This window comes from Tyto alba, unplaced genomic scaffold, assembly GCF_018691265.1.
Source record: "Tyto alba isolate M040663 unplaced genomic scaffold, T.alba_DEE_v4.0 Super-Scaffold_28, whole genome shotgun sequence".
In the NCBI taxonomy this organism is placed as follows: domain Eukaryota; kingdom Metazoa; phylum Chordata; class Aves; order Strigiformes; family Tytonidae; genus Tyto; species Tyto alba.
In genome coordinates this window covers 12455019-12474383 of record NW_024881302.1, presented here as the reverse complement: position 1 = coordinate 12474383, position 19365 = coordinate 12455019, and the positions used below count along the sequence as shown (strand labels likewise).

Here is a 19365-nt window from a genome sequence, read left to right as displayed (position 1 = left end):
GTGTGAGGCTGCCTCTCCAGTAAATTTAGTATATCTCTTTGGAATTTCATAGCTGCCTCTTCTGTATGGAGCTTCTGGTTTTCAGCTGTCTGATTTCTTTTTTCAACTATACATATGTTAAAGAACAAGTGATTTCCTTGAATTTAAGACAAAGTGTGAAATCAGATGGAGGTGACACACTCTTCTCCCTGAAGTCTACTAGTTGGACTGCTATGGTTATTCTCTCCCTGTCACGGCATAACTACCCTTCCTTCTGATCTCATCAGTTCTTTCTTATTTGATTTCTTACCTTGTCATCTAACCTTATTTCACCCACACTTTCAGAAAGGATGTAATTGTGCTTTGTCATGGACCAGGTTTAAGTGACCTAACAGGCCACTCCCAATACTATCCTGTAGGACTTTCCAATTCAAATCAGGCAAAGATTTCTGTTCCTGATAAAGTTATTATTACAGTCATACAGAAAAAGAAGAGTCGAATTTCAAAAAGCAAAACCATACACGTAACTACAGTATCTTAATTCATCTTGATAATCCTCCTTAGCTGGGAAATATTCTGTTAATACTCCCTACACCCACAAGTTAGAAACATGCAAATCCTAACACCCAACTAGGTAGTATCTGGCAATTAAAATGCCTTATAAGAAAAGCAAATGGTGAGACCATGCCCCAAAGGTAAACTCTTTTGGGTCTGACTGGGGTACAGGAGTTGGGCAGAGTGAATCTGACGTACTCTTGCCCACACTGCTTAATGCATACATAGTCACATTCACCAGAGCTACCAATCCAGCAACAAAATCTAGACAGCAAAATGTAAATGCAGCCCCCAGCAGAAGCTGTGTGACAGGCTTCCTTCAAGCTTCTCTTCAAGTGAGGGTCCCTTCTCACCATCCCTTTGACCATTCTTTGTCAGTATGCAGCTTGTTCACTTAATGGTCCATTAGCTAATCTACATTCACACAGAAGTTCAATCTTGTCTCATAATAGCATTAAAAAATTAAACACCAACTTTGCTTCCTTGGAAATGACAGTCTCCACCCCCATTTTCTCATCCCTTCACTGTTTTCCCTGGAGTTGGGGATTTTCCCTTCCATTTATTCTTGGTTTTGTGTCCTGAAAGAAATGCATAATCTTGCCTCATTCAGAGTCAAACAATAAGGGGACAAACAAGCTATACATGAGTAACAGCAGAGCTGTCTCCCAAGCAACGCTGTGAGCATTCTCCTAACTTCTTTCCTGGCCCAAAGGACATTTTAACAGTTGGAATAAGGGATAATAAAGATCCCCTTTGAAATGTCTTGTCACACAGAAGGAACACCCTGAAACAGTGAAAATGTCTGACAACCAAATGAGCCCTGTGCTGGGACAGGCATATGATGAATAATTCACCTCTTTTTTTAGGCAGTGGCACAGACAGCAGCCACTTGTGCTAATCTTAGTAATCTACAAAACAAATTTCCCACACATTAAGCCAGTTGGCCTCTTTGGAGACAAAAGTGACATCTCACTGTTACTGAGAAAAATTGTCTACCATTCTTTCAAAGACACTGAATTATGGGTGTTCAAAAGAAGGTAGGATTTAGAGAGAAAGTTTCTCAGGTTCACTGCTGTAATTTTTTTTTCAACATTTTCCAAGCAGTACGTAGTCCTCTCGTCTGTTCCTAAATGCCATTACACAGTGCTGTTACAATGACAGCCATATAGAATTAAGCATTATCATACCCGGAGAGGCTGCTTTTATTCTACATTAGCAAGAAGCATTATGTTTATGGCTCTTTTAGCTCTCTACAGCGCCAGTCTCCCTAGCATGCTAAAAAAGATGGCAGACTTGCTTATAACTCAGAGAGAAACCTATCCGAGATACCACCATCCCAAAAGGCCACCTGCTGCTTTCTCCTCAGCCCTGTGCTGAGTTCTTTGTCAGGCTGCGATACCAGGTCAGAATATGATCACCATTAAATAGGTTGGGAGTAACTGGTAGGGTTGTAATTTATCACAGCTGACTGAAGTTGCCCACTTCAGCTGTTATGACTGTGATCCTCCTCCACCCTGTGTCTTTGCCTTAAATCTCATGCCACATTACACAAACACCTCTTTGTGCTCATTAATCACAGCTAAAGCTGAGGAAGGTGAATATACACAGTATATTAATTTCTGAACAGGCACCAATGGCCTGCAGAGCTGTAATCCAGCAGTTCACTCTTCCTCAGTCCCCATAAAGACTGTACTCCATCTCCCAGTATCTCTGTGTCCCCCAAGGAAGAGACAGCTAGAGCTTTTGTTCTTTGACATGGAACTTAACCTAGACAAAGAAGTGCCTTCAACTAGGCTAGGTCTGAAGCAGTGTTAACATCACTTGTACCCACGTGCATTTACAGGAGACATCACAGCCCCACTGCACAAGAAATAACCTTGCTCTAAAGTACAAGCAACATAACAAGACATGAACATCAGAGGACAGGGAATGAGCTGACTAAACTCATCAGTGGCAAATTCATGGAGGCATCAAGGCCCTGTTCAGTGCTTTCCCCATTAGACCATACTTGTTTTCTAGTAATATCCTGACCATGAATGATTTAAACAAGAATTGTGTTCCTCTATTTTCAAATTTACATTTTCTTAATGTTGTTCTATGTAAGAATTTCATTATTAGCAAGAATTACTCCATCTGAAGGATAATGGGATATGAAGTGCCCTGTCTTTTAAGTCATTGCCCTCAGTTCATCTCAGGTCATCAATGAATAAGCACCATCATCTGTTGATCCTTCTGTATTGTATATAGCAGGTGTTCTTGAAAATCTCTGAATTTCACAGAAAATAGGGATTTTCATTTCAAAGACAGTGAACAAATACTAACTGATCCAGATGCTGCCAGTATCAACAAGACTTGTGCAAACTAAGGAGACAGGCAAACCCTCAGCTAGAATGATGGCCATCATAGGAAAAAAAAGCCACTGTATGTTCCACATGACCAGATTATTACACCCTGTCTTAGCAATATTCACCAGTGAAAATGATTTAGGTAAGAAGAGATCCCTTCTGGACCCAAGCAGCATCCCCACAAAACGACAGTTATTACGAGAATTCATCAGAAGCACACGGAACCAACCAGCCAAGATCCAGAGGCAAGGGTTTAATGTGCAGACTGTTTTGACAGGATGAGGCAACAAGAGAAGGACTGCAGAACTCCAATAATCATGGAAACAACAGCACTGCCAGGGGTGGTATCCCACAATTAAGTTGTAGAAAAGGGGATTTACAATTAAGCATCAAAATCATCAGTAATAATCCAAACCAGACACTTTTTTTGTTGTTTTTCCACAGCAAAACAAAAATTTGGAACATTTTCTTTCAGGTTAGTTTAGAATACAGTTCAAAATTGCTTTTGCCCAACATTCAGGGGCCATATGACGTTTTGACTCTTCTTTTCAGTTTGATTTATTGTTTATACAGGAAAATGACACTTTAAAGCATTTCATCTTCATATAATTCCACATTACAAAATGCTCAAGACAATGGAAGGTTTCAGTATTTCAAGATTACTGTTCTCCTAGTCACCTCTTATTTGTGTAGAACTCTCAGACCACAAAGGTCCTTACAAGGAAACAAAGGTTATATGTAAAATCTTACCTCAAAACTTGCACTATGTGCCAAGCAAAGCTTCCACACTAGTTCAGTCACTTCCCCTGCAGTGATTTTCCTCTCAGTTTCTTCCCTTTCATAGAGCATACTGGTCACATACAGATCCTCGGGGTCCACTGGAAAGACATAAGGAAAAATCAAGTATCTGGTGGTTGCTGGGCATTTGCTATGTTTAGCCCTAAATACTAGGGGAAAGTTTCTCTCTGAGCCTCTATTTCTACATGTAAGAATCTCTCTAGTCTCAGTAAAGCCATGGATGAATATGAATGCCTGCAGTCAGGCTGAATTTAAGAACACAACAGAACAAAGGCCAAACAACAAGTGTGACCTGAAAAAAAGTCAGAGAAACAAGACAAAGGAGATACACTTGAAAAAAGTCACGCTTTCCATCAGTATACCTCTTACAATGGCCCTGCTACTTTACATTCATTGCCCTTTCCAATTTTATCTAATCACTTGCTTCATCCCACACTTCAGCCTCCCAGAAATTCAACAGATCTATGTGCCAAGAAAAATAAACAGCTCAGCTCTTAACCTCTTCCTGAGGAAGAATCTTGTCATGGTATGTCGGCATAACTATAAACCAAAAGGGTCCTGGAAATTTGAATTTTCCTTTAAAAAAAAAAAAAAATAGAAGACGACAAAAAAAATAATACAAAATGTTTCTCAACATTTAGAGCTCAACTTTAAAATCTTTCCTCAGGCAAGCTCCCACTGATTTCAGTAAAGTCATTCTAAGGAGAAGCACACAGAGAAAAGAAGGAGCAAAAATTAAAACAGTTCTCAGACACGGCATGTCCTTAGTTCCATTAGGACTTGCAATTTAAATAGTTGCATTTGTACTCCATCTGTACACACACTAGGAATTATCTACCGACACAGGAAGGCTGATGCTCTGTTTACAAGGGGGCTAGGTATATAAAGTAGGTAAAAAAGATTTGGCTTTGGCTGTTACAGAAATCTATCACTTTTGGAGCCCCAGCCAGCTTTGTTATAGAAGGCTCCATCTCCCAAAGAAGGGACAGCTCTCAGTAGCCCAGCCTGTAAAAACATCCATTTTTACATAGTTTAATACATTAAAGGAAATATCAGGTGCAGAGTTCTCACAGTCAAGACGCAGTCCCAAGACTTTTCTAGAAAATAAATTTCATTTATTTTAGCAGAAACATCATGTTACCTTTTTTGTACAGCGTCTCTGCTTCCACTTGAAAGAGTTCCAGTGAAGATTGTGTCTGTGTCTTTGCCCCACTGCCCTTCTGAGAGAACAGTGTAACAAGGTTGGAATCAGCACATTTAGCCTCTGTCAGGACCCCATCCTTAATGCTCTGAACACATTCCAGTTTGGAGGACAGGATCTGCTGCTCAGACTGAGAAGAACAGATACTTCAGGTAAACTCTTGGTGACCAATGGCAGCCTGCCCAATCCTTTCTCTCCCAACTTCACAGAGGATTCCACTTCTGTGATATAGTGTGAAGTCTCTTGCCTAGACCTTTGACAGCCTGTGGAGGTTAATACTCTCTTTACTTGCAGTCTAATTTTTCCATCACTGAAATGCAACTGCTACTAACTTGCAGTGTCAAATGGTCTGAATTCATTTCAGTTCACAAAGCATCAGCATTAAGCAGATCTTTTTGATCAGCAGAGTTGAGAAAAGCAAAAAGCTGGTAATTTATGACTAGCTAGTATAATATGAGAAACAAGTAATATTCACCTAATAAAAATGGCACAAGATAACAAACATTGACTGTATTTGCCATGAATAGTAGAAATCTGTAAACTTGGCTTGCAGAAAAGCTCCTACCTTTCCAAAGTATTCTACAAAGAATAACTTTGCATAATGTATTTCTCTTATCCACATCTCTCTATTCTTCTCTTTCACACTCTACTTTCAGTTTCCCACTATAATATATTTTAATGACAGAGTTTAATCCTGGCGCCTAACAACCTCTTGCATTTATACTATAATGTTCATCAACTACAATGCAAATTTGCGTTAAAAACAAATTCTGTGAATAACAGGCATTACAGGGAAAATAATATTAGCAATTTCTTTGCTAAGGATTCAAGTTTGGGCTGACACACACAAATATAAATGAGCATAAATGACTGTTCAAAAATGTTTTCATTTACATTATGACTCTTCAAAGAGATTAAAAGGCCTTGTGGAAGAATGAGTGTCATTCCCCAACACTTACTGAAATATGAGGAAGAACAACAGACTGCACAGAAGTAAAACCGGAGTACCGATGAGAGCAGAGGTTTAAGTCCCTTGTCTTGACAAGAATAGGACCTTTTTGCTGATACCTGGTTGGGCATATTCCCAGAACATCCACCTAGTAACAAACATAGTGTTGAATCACACATGCACACATACAGTGCGAGCAGGTATTATGGGCTGTTACAATTAATTTTAATATTGCTTTGTTGTAATAACAATGCAACAAGAGATCTAAATTCTCCCTTGCAGGACACTGGCTTTGACACAAAAGCCATGGAAAGGCAAATAATTTTGAAGACCTTGGTCAAACTTTATAATAGCCTGGGTTTGTCTTGTCTAACTTCACTGTGTTATTCTGAATCAGATCATTTACAGATGCATGCTTTTTCATTTAACATTTTGTGGGTTTGCAGGGCAGCATTAATTTAGAAGAACATTTCTACTCAGAAGAAATGTAATTATATATGGGTGCTGCAAGCCTTATTGAAGAACATCTATTTAAGCACTGATTATGTAGCAATAGCATGAGAATGAGGTAATGTACATCATGCTGAAGGTCAATCTAGAGACTACTCTTCACAACAGAAGTGCAACCATTGAGGTATCTCAGCCACACTCATGCAAACACATGGGTGACACTGGGGTACTCTGGACTATTATTTCAGAGTAACAGCAGAACTTAGGCTTAGGTATTAAAAAAAAAAAAAAAAAAAAAAAAAAAAAAGGCAAAGAGCCCTGAGAAGCCTGATCTTAAGGACTCCTGAAATTAATGAAATAAGTCATGATAAACAATCATGAATAATTAATATTGTATTTTCCCTGGAGAACAAGTAAACGCAAGCCCTGGTGTTACAACTCCTCAGAGAAAACTGCAATACACAGCTTTTCCTCAGGTAACAAAGTAATGGATTCCAGCCCTTAACAAGAAAGCAAATCATTGATAATTTCATAACATTCACTACAAAAAGCAATCAGACAACCACCACTGGCTGCTGCCCAGTCACCAAGTGGCAAAACTCTCTAATTACTTAAAAAGATCATAGACTTCACATGTACAAGGGCTAACAGCCACCCTAGAACATGACTCCACTGACAGTCTCACCTCTTCGACAATTGCACTAGCAGTGGATGCTTGTGATGTCTGCAGGACACTGAGAATTCCTCGCTTTATATTCAGTGCCCAGGTCTGTTCACTCCTCATAGGACAGAGCTTCAGAACTTTCCCATCATGGAAAGAAAAAAGAAGAGGATGCTGTTCTAGTATCTCCCTGCAAGAAAATAGTTTATAGTTTCTTGTTTCAAAGAGTGACTGTAAATCAGTTTATGGCATTAGACTCAGACTTTCTGAACAGAGCTGTTCCTTCACAATGGATGTCTTACTCTGTATCTCTATTCTTTATGGCAAGATTCTATTCTTCGTGCATTCACCCTGACCCTAAGTGCCCATAAAACAAAAACCAAAAAAATCCAACCCTATCAAGATAACCACAGCATCTTCGACATAACTGTAACACTTAAAGCCAACTCCTGCTAAATTGCTTACAATTAATTATACTTAATGGCAATGATTGTTGTTTAATGTAAGAGGGAAATTCCATTTTATGACTCAGGGTGCCTTTAGCATTGGTAAGCATGTCTCAATTGCAAAGCAACTGCAAGTACTCTCTATCGTTCCTCTTCAGCTGTGATACACACAACAGCTGCTTTCCTATCAACTCATATCTTCCTGCTCTGCTAGGTGAACATACCTGGGCTCCATCCCAAAGTTATCCTCCAGTCTCTGTTGTCAGTCCACTCCTGGATTGCTTTTGCTATCCCAGATTGAGAGTACAGTGCTTTCTAGTTTTTCAGGAGATTACTTTTTAACACTGATTTTCATTGCTAACATAATGTACTTTAAACATGTATTTCCCCTCTACCTGGGGAAATATAAGCCATCCAAAGGAAGAATTCTACATTAGCCCAATGGTCAGCTGCCATACAGGGAAATACACAGTTCATCTGCTTATTAGCTGTGGAACTAACTGTTCATCTAATCAACCAGGTCACAAAGACAATGTAAGAGAAAAACTTTTAATGCACCAACACTTGGATAAAGTCTTTCCAAGAGAAAAGACTGTGCACATGGGATAAGGGCTTCTGAACTCCTAGGCTGCAGTGGTTGTTTTTGCTACCATCTGTGGAAATTACATGCATGTTCAGAGGACAAGCTAGACCACTGTATATTTACAATAGGCTGAGGCAAATGCTAATAAGGTTCATTCATCTGAATAATTATTTTCAATAGCCAAGCTTCACTGAATGCTTTCTTTGCTACCTCTAATTTTTAGCTTCTCTACCAAGAACAAGACAAAACTGCTCTTACCCTCTATGAAAATCCTACAAATAATTTCACAGAAGATGTGCCTATACTCTGATTTTAACTCTGATACCACTACCCGTACTGTGGAACACAAAACTCTTCCTGATGAATACAAAAAGCAACACATTTACTCCATACTTGCTCTTTATGACCCTTTGAATTGAGTCAATCACCTCAGTTCTCAGTGTCCTTTAAAGGCTGAGAATCCAAGTGGCAGGACAAAGAGGAAGATTACAAGGCTGAGTTTAATAAGACAACAGAACTGCTTTTTTTTGATGACACAAGAAGCATCAGCTCTCTGGGAAAATACCAGACCTCCACTGTTTGAAAGAGACCTTTTTGTATAGGCACCTTCACTAGGGTCTATGCCTTTGCAAGTCAGAGGGAAACACACTACCATATGTTATGGATGAGCTACTAAAAACAAAAACATAAAATTACATTAGATGAATAAATGCAGTCTAAATATCCTGGAAGAAAAAACACATTGTGCAGCATCAGAATCCTGCAAACCACGAACTTCTGAAAGGTACTTCAAAACTGAAGAGTCTGTACAAGTAACAACTGCAACACAGAGAACTAGTGAGCAATCCATACATGCTGCTAGCCAGCTAGAGGCCTGATAATTTGTACCCAGAAGTTTTAATTGTCTAGTCTCCAAGTATTTTTACATACAAAGGGATGAAAATTAGGTTCAAAAAAACCTTTTTGGACCAAATGCCTCTCATGTTGCTGATGGTGCATGTATCTCAATCCTTCCTTTTTCAATTAAAAAAAAAACACCAAAACCCAAACCCAACTAAAACTAAACAGAGTATGAAACAGAGTGAACAATGTCCAGCCAAGCTGCTGCAAAGCCATCTAGCTTCAAAAAAGTAAGAACTAGAGCAGATTAGAAGTTTTTCTACCTTAGATTGTCCATTTCCTTCAGAGGCTCCTCTCTGGATGCAAGACTTTTCTTAATCTGTACATCTTGCACCTATGAGCAAAGGTTATAGAGAGCAACAAATATCATTGTCACTAGGAACTTGTGGACTTTATCACATAAGGATATCTACATTGAATGTCACAGACTATGAAAAAAGGCTGTGTGATAAGCAATACAACCACAATAGCCACATCTTCAGGTTGCATATCTGAGATGGTTTCCAGAAATTTCATCTACAAAGAAGTTTCACTCACTACTAAATACATTTTATACGGTACTATTATATCCCTTCCATTTTCAAGCCAGAAGCAATCACCTACTCTGGGGTAAAGTAGGAGCCTGGATAACCATAAATTCTTTCTACTCCATCTGAGAAGCAAAATGACTACTCATCTCAGTTGACTCTTGAGACTATACCTGGTAAAGTTCACAGTATTCAGTAGCCATTTCATAGCTTACTTTTACTGAATTCAAAGGAGAAAACATATGTTTGTATGCTCATAATGGAATTTCCTAAAGTACTTACAATTTGGCTGGTTGTGGTAAGGAAGAACTGTTCTCAAATGGTAGATCAAAAATAGTGGCTTTCTGCCTCATTTTAAATACAGCCTAGATTGCAACTTTTTCTTAATATCTTCTATTTATTTTTCATAAGACAAGCATTCAACTACATAATGTTTTACATATCTTAGGAGGCTTCAAATTAAGATAAAGACCTAGAAGTTGGGGAATCCAGCCATTGATATTGCAAGGCAGAAGAGAGTGATTCAGTCTGAAGACAGTACCCAAATTCTTATTTTCCATGTAAAATCAGAAATCAGGGTACCACTGATCAGTTAATTTCATCCATATGGCCATGTTAGGACAGGGATAACTACCCTATTTTTCACTGGCCTCATGTATATAGCACACACATGTCAACCCCGCGCAGAACCCATAAATTATCCACTGTTAACCTGAAGGAAAAACAAGGCAGATGAGAGAAGTTTATTTTCCATGCCCCCCCTGCTAAAGCACTGTAGTTCTCAAACTGACCTACCACAGGGCTCACCCCAGGGAAAGGTCTGTAATTTGAAACTGCCCTGTTGCTCTTGTCACTGAGAGATCTCCTGTTGAGATCAATGGAGCGTAACAAGACTGAATTTTACACTGAGCTAGGAATGGCACCAATCCAGCACATCATACAAGTTTCTTGAGTTCTCTTTGAAACACTTGCTATTTTTAAATTACTGCTACAGATATGAAAGTGATTACAAATAAACCAAGTTCCTTTCAAAGGAACTAGCTTCATCTCCAGTACTGTACTTCATGTAACAGAACAGTGAAACTGTCACACCACTGAGAAAACAATGATTTGTTCAGTGTGCCTTTTAAAACTGCCAATTTGAAGTTGTGTCGCAACAAAGCAATTCCACATTTCTAATTATGAGATCCAGAAATAAACTCATTTTTATTTACAAGAAAAACAAATGTTTTAAACGTAGCAGTAATCCCAAAGAAAGATACAGTTCCACAGCAGCTCATCCCAATCACTCAGATGTTTATGACAATACTCACTTTCAAAACTATCTGGCAATTCCCCAATACCTCAATGATCACTGTGCTCTCCAGAGAGATGCCACTGCTGTTGTAAACACTTCCCTGCAGGAATGTGCTGGTGACAGCTGAATACCTGTAACTGTATCTACCTCTTCTGGGGAAGTACGATGCACTGTGTCCTAGGAAACAAACAAAAAAAAAGGTTTTTTACTCTATTTGGCTTTCTTCCTACCCCTACTATTTTTTCTTCTTTTTAATCTTTTGGCCACTGAAACCAACTAAACATGGAGCTAGATATTCAGAACATTCCCTTCCCACTTGGACTTACAATTGAAAGAACTGGGTTTCTGAAACCCTGCATGCTAGTGATAGCTCCTGTATAGATAGTGAGAATAATTCCCCTCTCTCCTATGCACACAACCTCAGAGTTTCCATCAAGGCAGGAATGTAATTTCCAAGAGCAGAAAAGGAATGCAATGTATTTACAGCATGATGCTCTTTTTACACCTTTTAGAGCAGCAAAGCAGGACTTTTGGAACCGCAAGACAAAAAAGATCTGCTGATGTTTTCAGTGCTTTTCATGCCCATGCTGTGAGCTACACATATGCAGACAAACTAAATTACATGTTTCTTATGTAAAGAACTTTGGTTCTGAAAGCCTGCCTGAAAAGATCCAGGCTGAGGAAATGAAAGCATGGGAAGATAAGGATTATTCGTATTTGTATGAAGACACTGTAATGACCTGGCAAGCATCCATGGGCAGCACTGTCTTCTAGTAAATACAATGTCAGACACCCTCATGTGTGCCACATGGTCTCTGTATTCCTCTAGTCGAAGCAGATTCTCTTCTAAAGCAGGTGATAAGAATTAGCCCTGAAAGGATGAGAAGTTCACAATCCTAGTACCTTCAATGCAACACATTTTGGTGGCTGTGGTGTGTGAGATTGTAACAAATACAGTGTCCCTAACAGATAAGACATCACGGTACAACCTTAACTGGGACCACTGAAGTGCAGAAGAGGGAAAATTCAAAGAAAATACTCTCACTTTCCTTAGATGAAGAAAACAACACCTAAGAAAAATGACCACTGTGGCTCTCATATTGAGCTGCTTTTTTCTCTGCCTCACAGTGGCACCGCAACACTCGAGCACTTTCAGTGACAAAGCAACACAGAGATGAAGTAGTGTTGCACTAATGAAGGGTCTCTGAGCCACACTGAGTAGGTAGCTGAGAGGACATGGCAAGATCTCTCTGGGAGCAGAATATCCACGTGCTCCCCTTGCTGTTGCACTGAAAAGCACTCCTGAACACTCAGCTACCTGCTGGCAACGTGAATGAGAAGCACAAGTTATAAAATATACCTCAAGCCTTTCAACCAAAACTTTTCAGGGCAGTTCAATATCCTGTCTTCCCATCAGTTCCTCCTTTCACAGAATATATGTTTTGTGCCTGTTTACTGAAGAAGTCTTTTTTCAAGCCTGTTTCAGTATGAAATGTGCTAAAAACTGTGTAGTGGAAAAAAAAAGACACTCATACATGACCGGGTTTTGTCCTGAACTCCTTTAGTAATTTGCTGAGCTCTACTGTCTGTGAGTTTTCTGAGTTTGCAGAATGCAAACTTTAGACAGGTGTGGGCCTGGTAAAGCTTAGTGCAAGTTCTCCGCTACTTCCATGAACGCTGATCACTCAGACATAGGTATCATTCTTCTAAGAACACAATATCCCCGCTGAAGAGAAGAAAGTTTTCAAATCTTTCCTTGTTTATCACATAAAAGGCCTGAATACAGTCTTGTTTTACTCACCTACACAGTCTGCAAAACAGGAAGCTCCATAACTTAAACTCTCCAAGGATCCTGCAATGACAGGTAAGATAATAGAAAAGCACTGAAAATTTGTGTGCAGCTCAGGATGGACCCGCTGCTTTTCAGTTACAATGAAATAACTGAAACCAAAGCATGGCCTTAAAAAAAAAAAAAAAAAAAATCTATGAGTTTTGCTACCAAGTGTACAGGAACAAGTATCGGTCTTGTCCTTTTTCACATATCTATACCACACAAGCACATACATAAAGGAATGACATGCCTTAGTGTAGGTATGGAAATGCAACAATACCATGGATTATCAAGCAAATAAAAAAAAGGGGTTCTTAATGCAAGAAAGAAATACTCATTTTATATACCACACTTCTTCACACCCATAGGCTTTTAACTTTATTGCAGTTAGGGAAAATTTATGCTTAGCTAAGATTTTTATTGCACATGGCCATTCAAGAACTCATAAGTATCATTTAAAGCAGAACAAGATCAAGCTTTACTGCCAAAGAAAAACTTTTCCAGCACTAGCACACTAAGGAACATTTAAACATCACAATTCAAGGGTGGCAGTTGGTTAAGACATCCTTTAACACTGGAGCCTGTTCTCCAACATGACGCTCCTTCAGACTTTGACTGGAAGGGCAGCGAATTCAAGAGGATGCAGAACACTCACCACACATGCAACTGTGATTCAGATTCACATGGGCATGAAGAGGGGAAAGAGTTGGGGCTGCTACGTACAGAGCCTTCATGCCTTCTCTTCACTCTGTGCACAAACATCTGCACAATAAACTAGTAAGACTCCCATTCTACTGCTCTGATGCTGAATGATCTTAAATAAGCCTGGCAGAATTACAGTCATCAGTTACTGCAAGCACCACTAGACAACATAAAAGTCCATAATGAACTGGAGGAAAAAATCTGTTTTCATAACGAAGTTATGCAACAGTGAAATTTTTAGGGTATCTATTTCTTTCACATCACTGTGATTGCCTCTACAAGCATGATGGCTGGGCACCTAAAGGGCTAGACTGATATAAATCATGCTTCAGCACATGAAAAAAAATCATTGCAAATTGCTTTCACCCCTGGCAAATACACTAGTACTATATTAAAGACTGGCCTACTGGTCCCCATCTCTTGAGAACTTCTGTGAAAAATCTGAGCTGAATTACAGGAATTTTGGGAGAGAAGCCCCAGGACGGACACATGTGATATACACTTTAATACACAGCACTTGGATGTACCACAGTGAAAGAAAATACTACTTTATTAATCAATCATATATTATATGATTTAATTAGTATTAAAAGCATTCAAACCTAACTTGCCATAATTGATAAATCTTTCTTTAAAATAACTCCCACAAGAAGTTCAATAGTGAGTATAATTGCCCTCAACCGCTATGCTACACTATATGCTAATGAATCTTCCTGTTAAGCAATAACTAACATCCCTGTGTTGCTCAGCTTTGTCTCCCACTGGAGACACAAGTTAAAAAAGCCTCTTTATTCTGGTTCTGTGCTTTTAGAAGCTTTATATGTGCTACACGACTGAAGGAAATGCTCTTGTCAAACTACAACATTTTAAAATCCACATTTATATTATTTATTGGAACCATATTTTTCCTTCTCTTAATCCCTTTCTTTGAAGTGTCAAAATTATTGGCAGGATGAAAGAAGGGAATTCACTGGGTTTGGAATAAAAATAAGAAAGCGTTTGTTTCTTCAGCGCCCACTCAAGCTTAGATATGTATGTTTTTATTCCCGAGTTAAATTTTAAGTTTCTGGTGAGTAGAATTACATTTTTCTTGGAATGGTCTTACCCCCACATTTATATTTACCTCCCAACAAATGCTCCTTTTTATTTTGCAGAATTAATTCTCTGTTTGGAACTTCAGATTTTACCTTTAAAAAGTATGAATAACATGTTATTTTCAAGCAAACATGGTCTAGACCTACAGATAGCTACAAAACTAGAAAACTTGCTCGCATAGAGAGACGAGGTCATGTAACATATGAGAATTATCACTCAACTATTAATTCTTATAAATATACCTATCTATACCTAAAACATATGCATTAACTTTACCATTCCAAACATACTACATCTGGAGAGAAGGAAATGCACTTCTCAGTTTCCTTGGGGAAAAAAATCATCCCTAAGTATCCAGTGGATCAGGTAAAAAAAGTGCTACCTAGTTCAACCTTTTCAGCAGTGGAAATAAATAGTGTTAAGTTAATGACTTTTAATGAAGAAATCAGTACAACTTATTCAAGAACCTTAAAATATATATGGTAAGACAAAATTGGAAAATTCATCTGTTATGTAGCATCAGGTTTTTAAAATGTTGAGCATATGTCTCCAGGACCAGATTAACAAGCTCTCTAAACTCCCCTGTGGATACCTGAATGCTGTGCTCAGAATTTTTAGACATGCTTATCAGAGAGAGCGTGGTAGTCTGAGCACCTTGGACAATTAAGCATTTCAACTTTGTGTGAAGGTGCCTAAATTTAGAGTTTCTGCTCTTTGCTTTGTTATTTTTAAATTTTAAATTTCCTTCCATAATTTATTTTGGTTCTAGAAACAGCATGCACTTATCTCTTTTCAGTTGCCAAGAGTAACAAAGGACCACTTCACTGACATCTCATGATCTGTTTACAGTTTTCAGAATCCTTTATCTGCTAAATACCGAAGTGAGCACAATTTTAGAGCATGATACTAACATGTTCACTTTCATGTGAGATAATGAACTGACTGGTGCAATCCCACTGTTTCTGTTGCTTTTCCTAGGAATGCTGAAGAAAGATGCACTATTTAACTGCACTCCTTTATAGATAGGGTGCCTTCCCATCTGCCCAGTATCACCCAGAGAGCTCAGTAAGGTGCATTGCTATGCTACACTGAAAATCAAGACAAAACTGCTACAAGAATCACTGCAAACCTACAAGTTCTAACAGAATTTACAGCATCTCAGAAGTTTTGCTAGTGAGATCATTCCTTATCAGAATTATTTTGCATTGAGAGAGATTGATCTTAGCAGAGGAAAACGTTTCTTCTACTTACTCCCTGAAGCTCCTGCCACAACAGCACAGAGTAAAATGATGGCTTGCAGTCCCATGGCCATCGAAATCACCTCCTCAGCCCAAAAGTTAACAAAACCACATCAGTTCTCCTCTCAAAGGCACCTCTGAGCAAGGCAGTGAAAGAAGATTTCCTTCACAAAGCAGGAGCTCACTATTTCAACTCCCCTCTTCCAGGCAGAGGAGGGGCTCTGGCAGGGCAGACTGCAGAGGGGAGGGGGCGCACCATGTAGCAAGGGGGAGAGACAGACACACACAAACATTTATCCAATCTCTAACAGTATTTCAGCCTTTTTGCAAAAAAAAAAAAAAAAAAAAAAAAAAAAAAAAAAAGAAGTTAACCTAATAGAAATTCCACAAACCACAAGGAAAATAAATCAAGTATACAGCATCACAATATAGCAAATGCTCGTAGCAGTCCCACACAGTAAGTTTGAAATAAATAAATAAATTTTAAAATCACCCTAGAAATCATTCTGTGATGATTAATCAATCAAAAAACACACAGGATGAAAGCAAAAGCTTTGGGGCTGAAGGCAAGGTGTTTCCATTGGGCACAGGCAAGTTCATGGGAGGCAGCTCATCCCTTCAATCAAAGTCCCAAACCTAAGATGGATGAAATTGTGTGTAAATAATACACAAAACCACTAAACTACAGTCCTTCTGGTAGCAAGCAGGCTTTTACAACACATCAGAGACAGGTCTTCCAGGGTTCACTGAACTTGTGATAAAGACCTTCCCCTCCTTCTTGGGGGAGATTCACCATCTTCCTCCTGTTGTACTGGCTCATTCTTCTAGAACCAGGGCTCTCTTCATGAGCCTGCCCTGGCAGCCTGTGACCGTGTTTACCCTTCACATGTAACAGGATCGATGTTCACTTACACCACTGAGGTACTGTCAAAACTCAGTTACACTTGCATGCCAAGACTTCTGTAGGAAGCTGCTGTGGACAGGCAAAGATTTATTTTCTCCTGCTGCCACATCTTAACCTGCCTCTCTGGTTTACCCTAAGCTACTGTTCACTTCAAACCACGTTCACAAGTAGAAATAACAGATAACAATCCCAGTCACCAGTATCACTCTCTCCCACTAAGCTTGTGTTGTCACAGCATCTTGTCTGAACTTACTCTCTCCATCTGGTCACTTCCTCAGTTCAATATGCTTACCAATTTTACATAAAGGGAAAACAACTTCTGACATGTGCTTTGCATAGATCAATGACCAAAGATGATGAGAGCGAGCAAGTCAAGACTAAAGAGTTAATAAAATATTCCATGATGAAAGCTGGGCCACTCTATCAAAATCCCAGATCTACCAAATGCCAAACTCAGGGACAGCTCAGGTCTGAAATTTAAACAAAAAAAAAAACCAAAACACCTTACAGATTCCATTCAGCAGCTCAGATTTCCTATGATCAACCCAAAGTGGTAACTAAGAAAGCCTTCTTCTGTCTCCACTGTGATTTTTCAGAATATTCTAATTTTGAAACTGCTTCAGAACTTCATTGCGAAAATCTTGCAACTTGCTGGGTTTCTCATTTTTACTCTGCTGTTACTCAGTCTTGTATTTGTTCTAATTTTTCATTTTAAGATTACAGCTCATCTGGACATAATATATTATCCTGCAGTCATTCAGCTCTTGTTCTACTATCAGCAATATGGATAGAATCAAGTAAGTTAATAGCTGGACATGAATATGAAAACATTATTTTTACTGGAAAATTGATGTATTGTGACAACTCTCTTCTTGAATCACTACTGTTGCTGGTTCTCCATGGTAGTCTGACTTTCAACTCTTTATATAGCAAGATTTTTCTACATATTTCACATAGCTATTGCAAAATAACTTAAAAGCACAAAACTTTTACTGCAGTCAGTGGGAATATCAGAATTGGAATTAGAGGGAATTTCTGCCTTATCATGACTCTCCTAAGAACCACATAGTCCAACAGCAACAAGTTACACACAGTGTTTGTGTGCTGAGCATTTGTAGCCCTACCCTTATATTAATGCATTTGCCACTTTACAGGAAGTTTTCCACTTAGTTTATATGTTAGTCTCATGTACGGCAACAATGTCTGGAATCAGCAAAGTACATAAACAGGAGCTTAATTTTAAGCATAAGCACATCTCCAAAATTAATTGTGTGCTCGTATCGAAATGCTTTCTTGGAACAAAGCCATTTTATTAGTCATTTCATCCCCTACTCCAGAAGCTTTCTCAGAAACCTTTTTGTCTCTAAATAGCTACTTTCCTTAGAGCACTGGGGTGGGTTTCTCATGAAGAAAAAAAAAAAAAAACCTCAAATTTTCAGTTACATTTCTAATTTTCATCCAGAATAATTCACGCAGGTCACAGGCAACTCCTTTCCCACAAGGAAGCAGTTTTAGGAAAGAGGATGGCCAGGAAAGGTCGTATGAACTATGCTGAGAGATAGGCTGTGCCCAAAATCCCTGAAATAAAACAAGGTCTAACAAAGTAGACCAAAAACGTCAGTCCTCTTCACAAGGCTGCAGCACACTAGATTTTAGGATGCTTCAGAACTGCTGCACATGGGCAGACCAACAACACTGCATGTATGTCTTATCATGTGGCAAGAGAGCATCTTTCTAAGAGGCTATACAACAGGCATCACACTAAGAAAACTGGACTGGACTCTTCTGATGAGCTTTTTGATAGGCTGCCATAGTATTTAGTAAGAGACATGTTTTATAGCTTTAAGACAAATACTTAGCTACAGATACTAGCATTTCAATCACAGTTTCTAGAGTAACAACACTTTCATGCAAAAATAGCCGGTGTGTCATAGAAGAAGAGTTCTCTTTAAAGATTAGCAAACTTTCTCAAAAGATTCAAGAGGGAGCAACAGTTTTCATTTGTAAACACTGGATATCAATGAAGTTATACATACGCTTAATTTTAAGCACAAGCAATCTTGTCAAATGTAAAGGCTCAAGTAAGTGCAGACACACAACACACGCTTGAGCAGAGTTAACAGAAATTCAAATGTCTGTAAAAACAAAGAAACAGCTATTCAGAAGTTTCCATCAGAAGTCATCAGTAATCCTGGTGTCTGAGAACTGAACAGGCCCAACTTCAGACATCAGCACAACCTGAGTGTGGCTGAGTCTCTCCCTTTCTAATACCAAACTGAAGATCAACAGCCAGCAGTAACACTGAGAGCCACAGACTGAATACTGACATAGAAGATCCATGCAAAATAACAGATATGGTGAATTTCTATGTAAAAATATTCATTACAGAATGGGTTACATGCCAACACATTGAGAGACTTACAAGTCAGGCTCAGATTTAAACTCGGATTCAGGTGAATTCTAGCTGTGATCCCAAGTTACATTATATATGGGGAGGACTACTGGAACAAAAAGCTTGAGGATTTAGGCTTTGGTTGAAGAAAGAAAACAGAATTTGGTGTTACTTGGTAACTGCATCTAATTTTCTATTTTGTTCTAATTCTCTTGCTCTGCTTTTTCAGTTACAGCTGTAAATCACACTTTCCAAAATAATCAAATTTGCATTTTAATTTCAAGTTTTAGCTTTGCGGCTTTCCATTTCTAAGGGAAGAAACTATATTAATAAAAAAGAAAAAAAATATCTTAAGTGTATGAGCACACTCAAGAATTTATAAATCTGAGCTTGCTTGAATCTTGGCAATTTCATACACTAAAGAACAAAGAAACTCACAAACAAAACTCCACAGCTTTCTTATCAAAAATATTTCAAAGAGGTTTTTTTTTCAGCATATCACAGATTTTGGG

The 19365-nt window shown here is 38.7% G+C and overlaps 1 protein-coding gene across 1 annotated transcript in view; it reads right to left on the bottom strand.

Annotated features, from left to right (window-relative positions):
* Window positions 1-15631, bottom strand: part of LOC116959373 — a 96950-nt gene extending 81319 nt beyond the window's left edge. The window contains exons 1-8 of the mRNA XM_042798900.1: window positions 15571-15631; window positions 12493-12543; window positions 10738-10868; window positions 9131-9201; window positions 6963-7128; window positions 5838-5975; window positions 4819-5008; window positions 3630-3757 (exon numbers count right to left, since the gene is read on the bottom strand). Coding sequence (XP_042654834.1) covers window positions 3630-3757; window positions 4819-5008; window positions 5838-5975; window positions 6963-7128; window positions 9131-9201; window positions 10738-10868; window positions 12493-12543; window positions 15571-15631 — 936 coding nt within the window. The remainder of the gene's footprint in view (window positions 1-3629; window positions 3758-4818; window positions 5009-5837; window positions 5976-6962; window positions 7129-9130; window positions 9202-10737; window positions 10869-12492; window positions 12544-15570) is intronic.
* Window positions 15632-19365: the final 3734 nt, after the last annotated feature.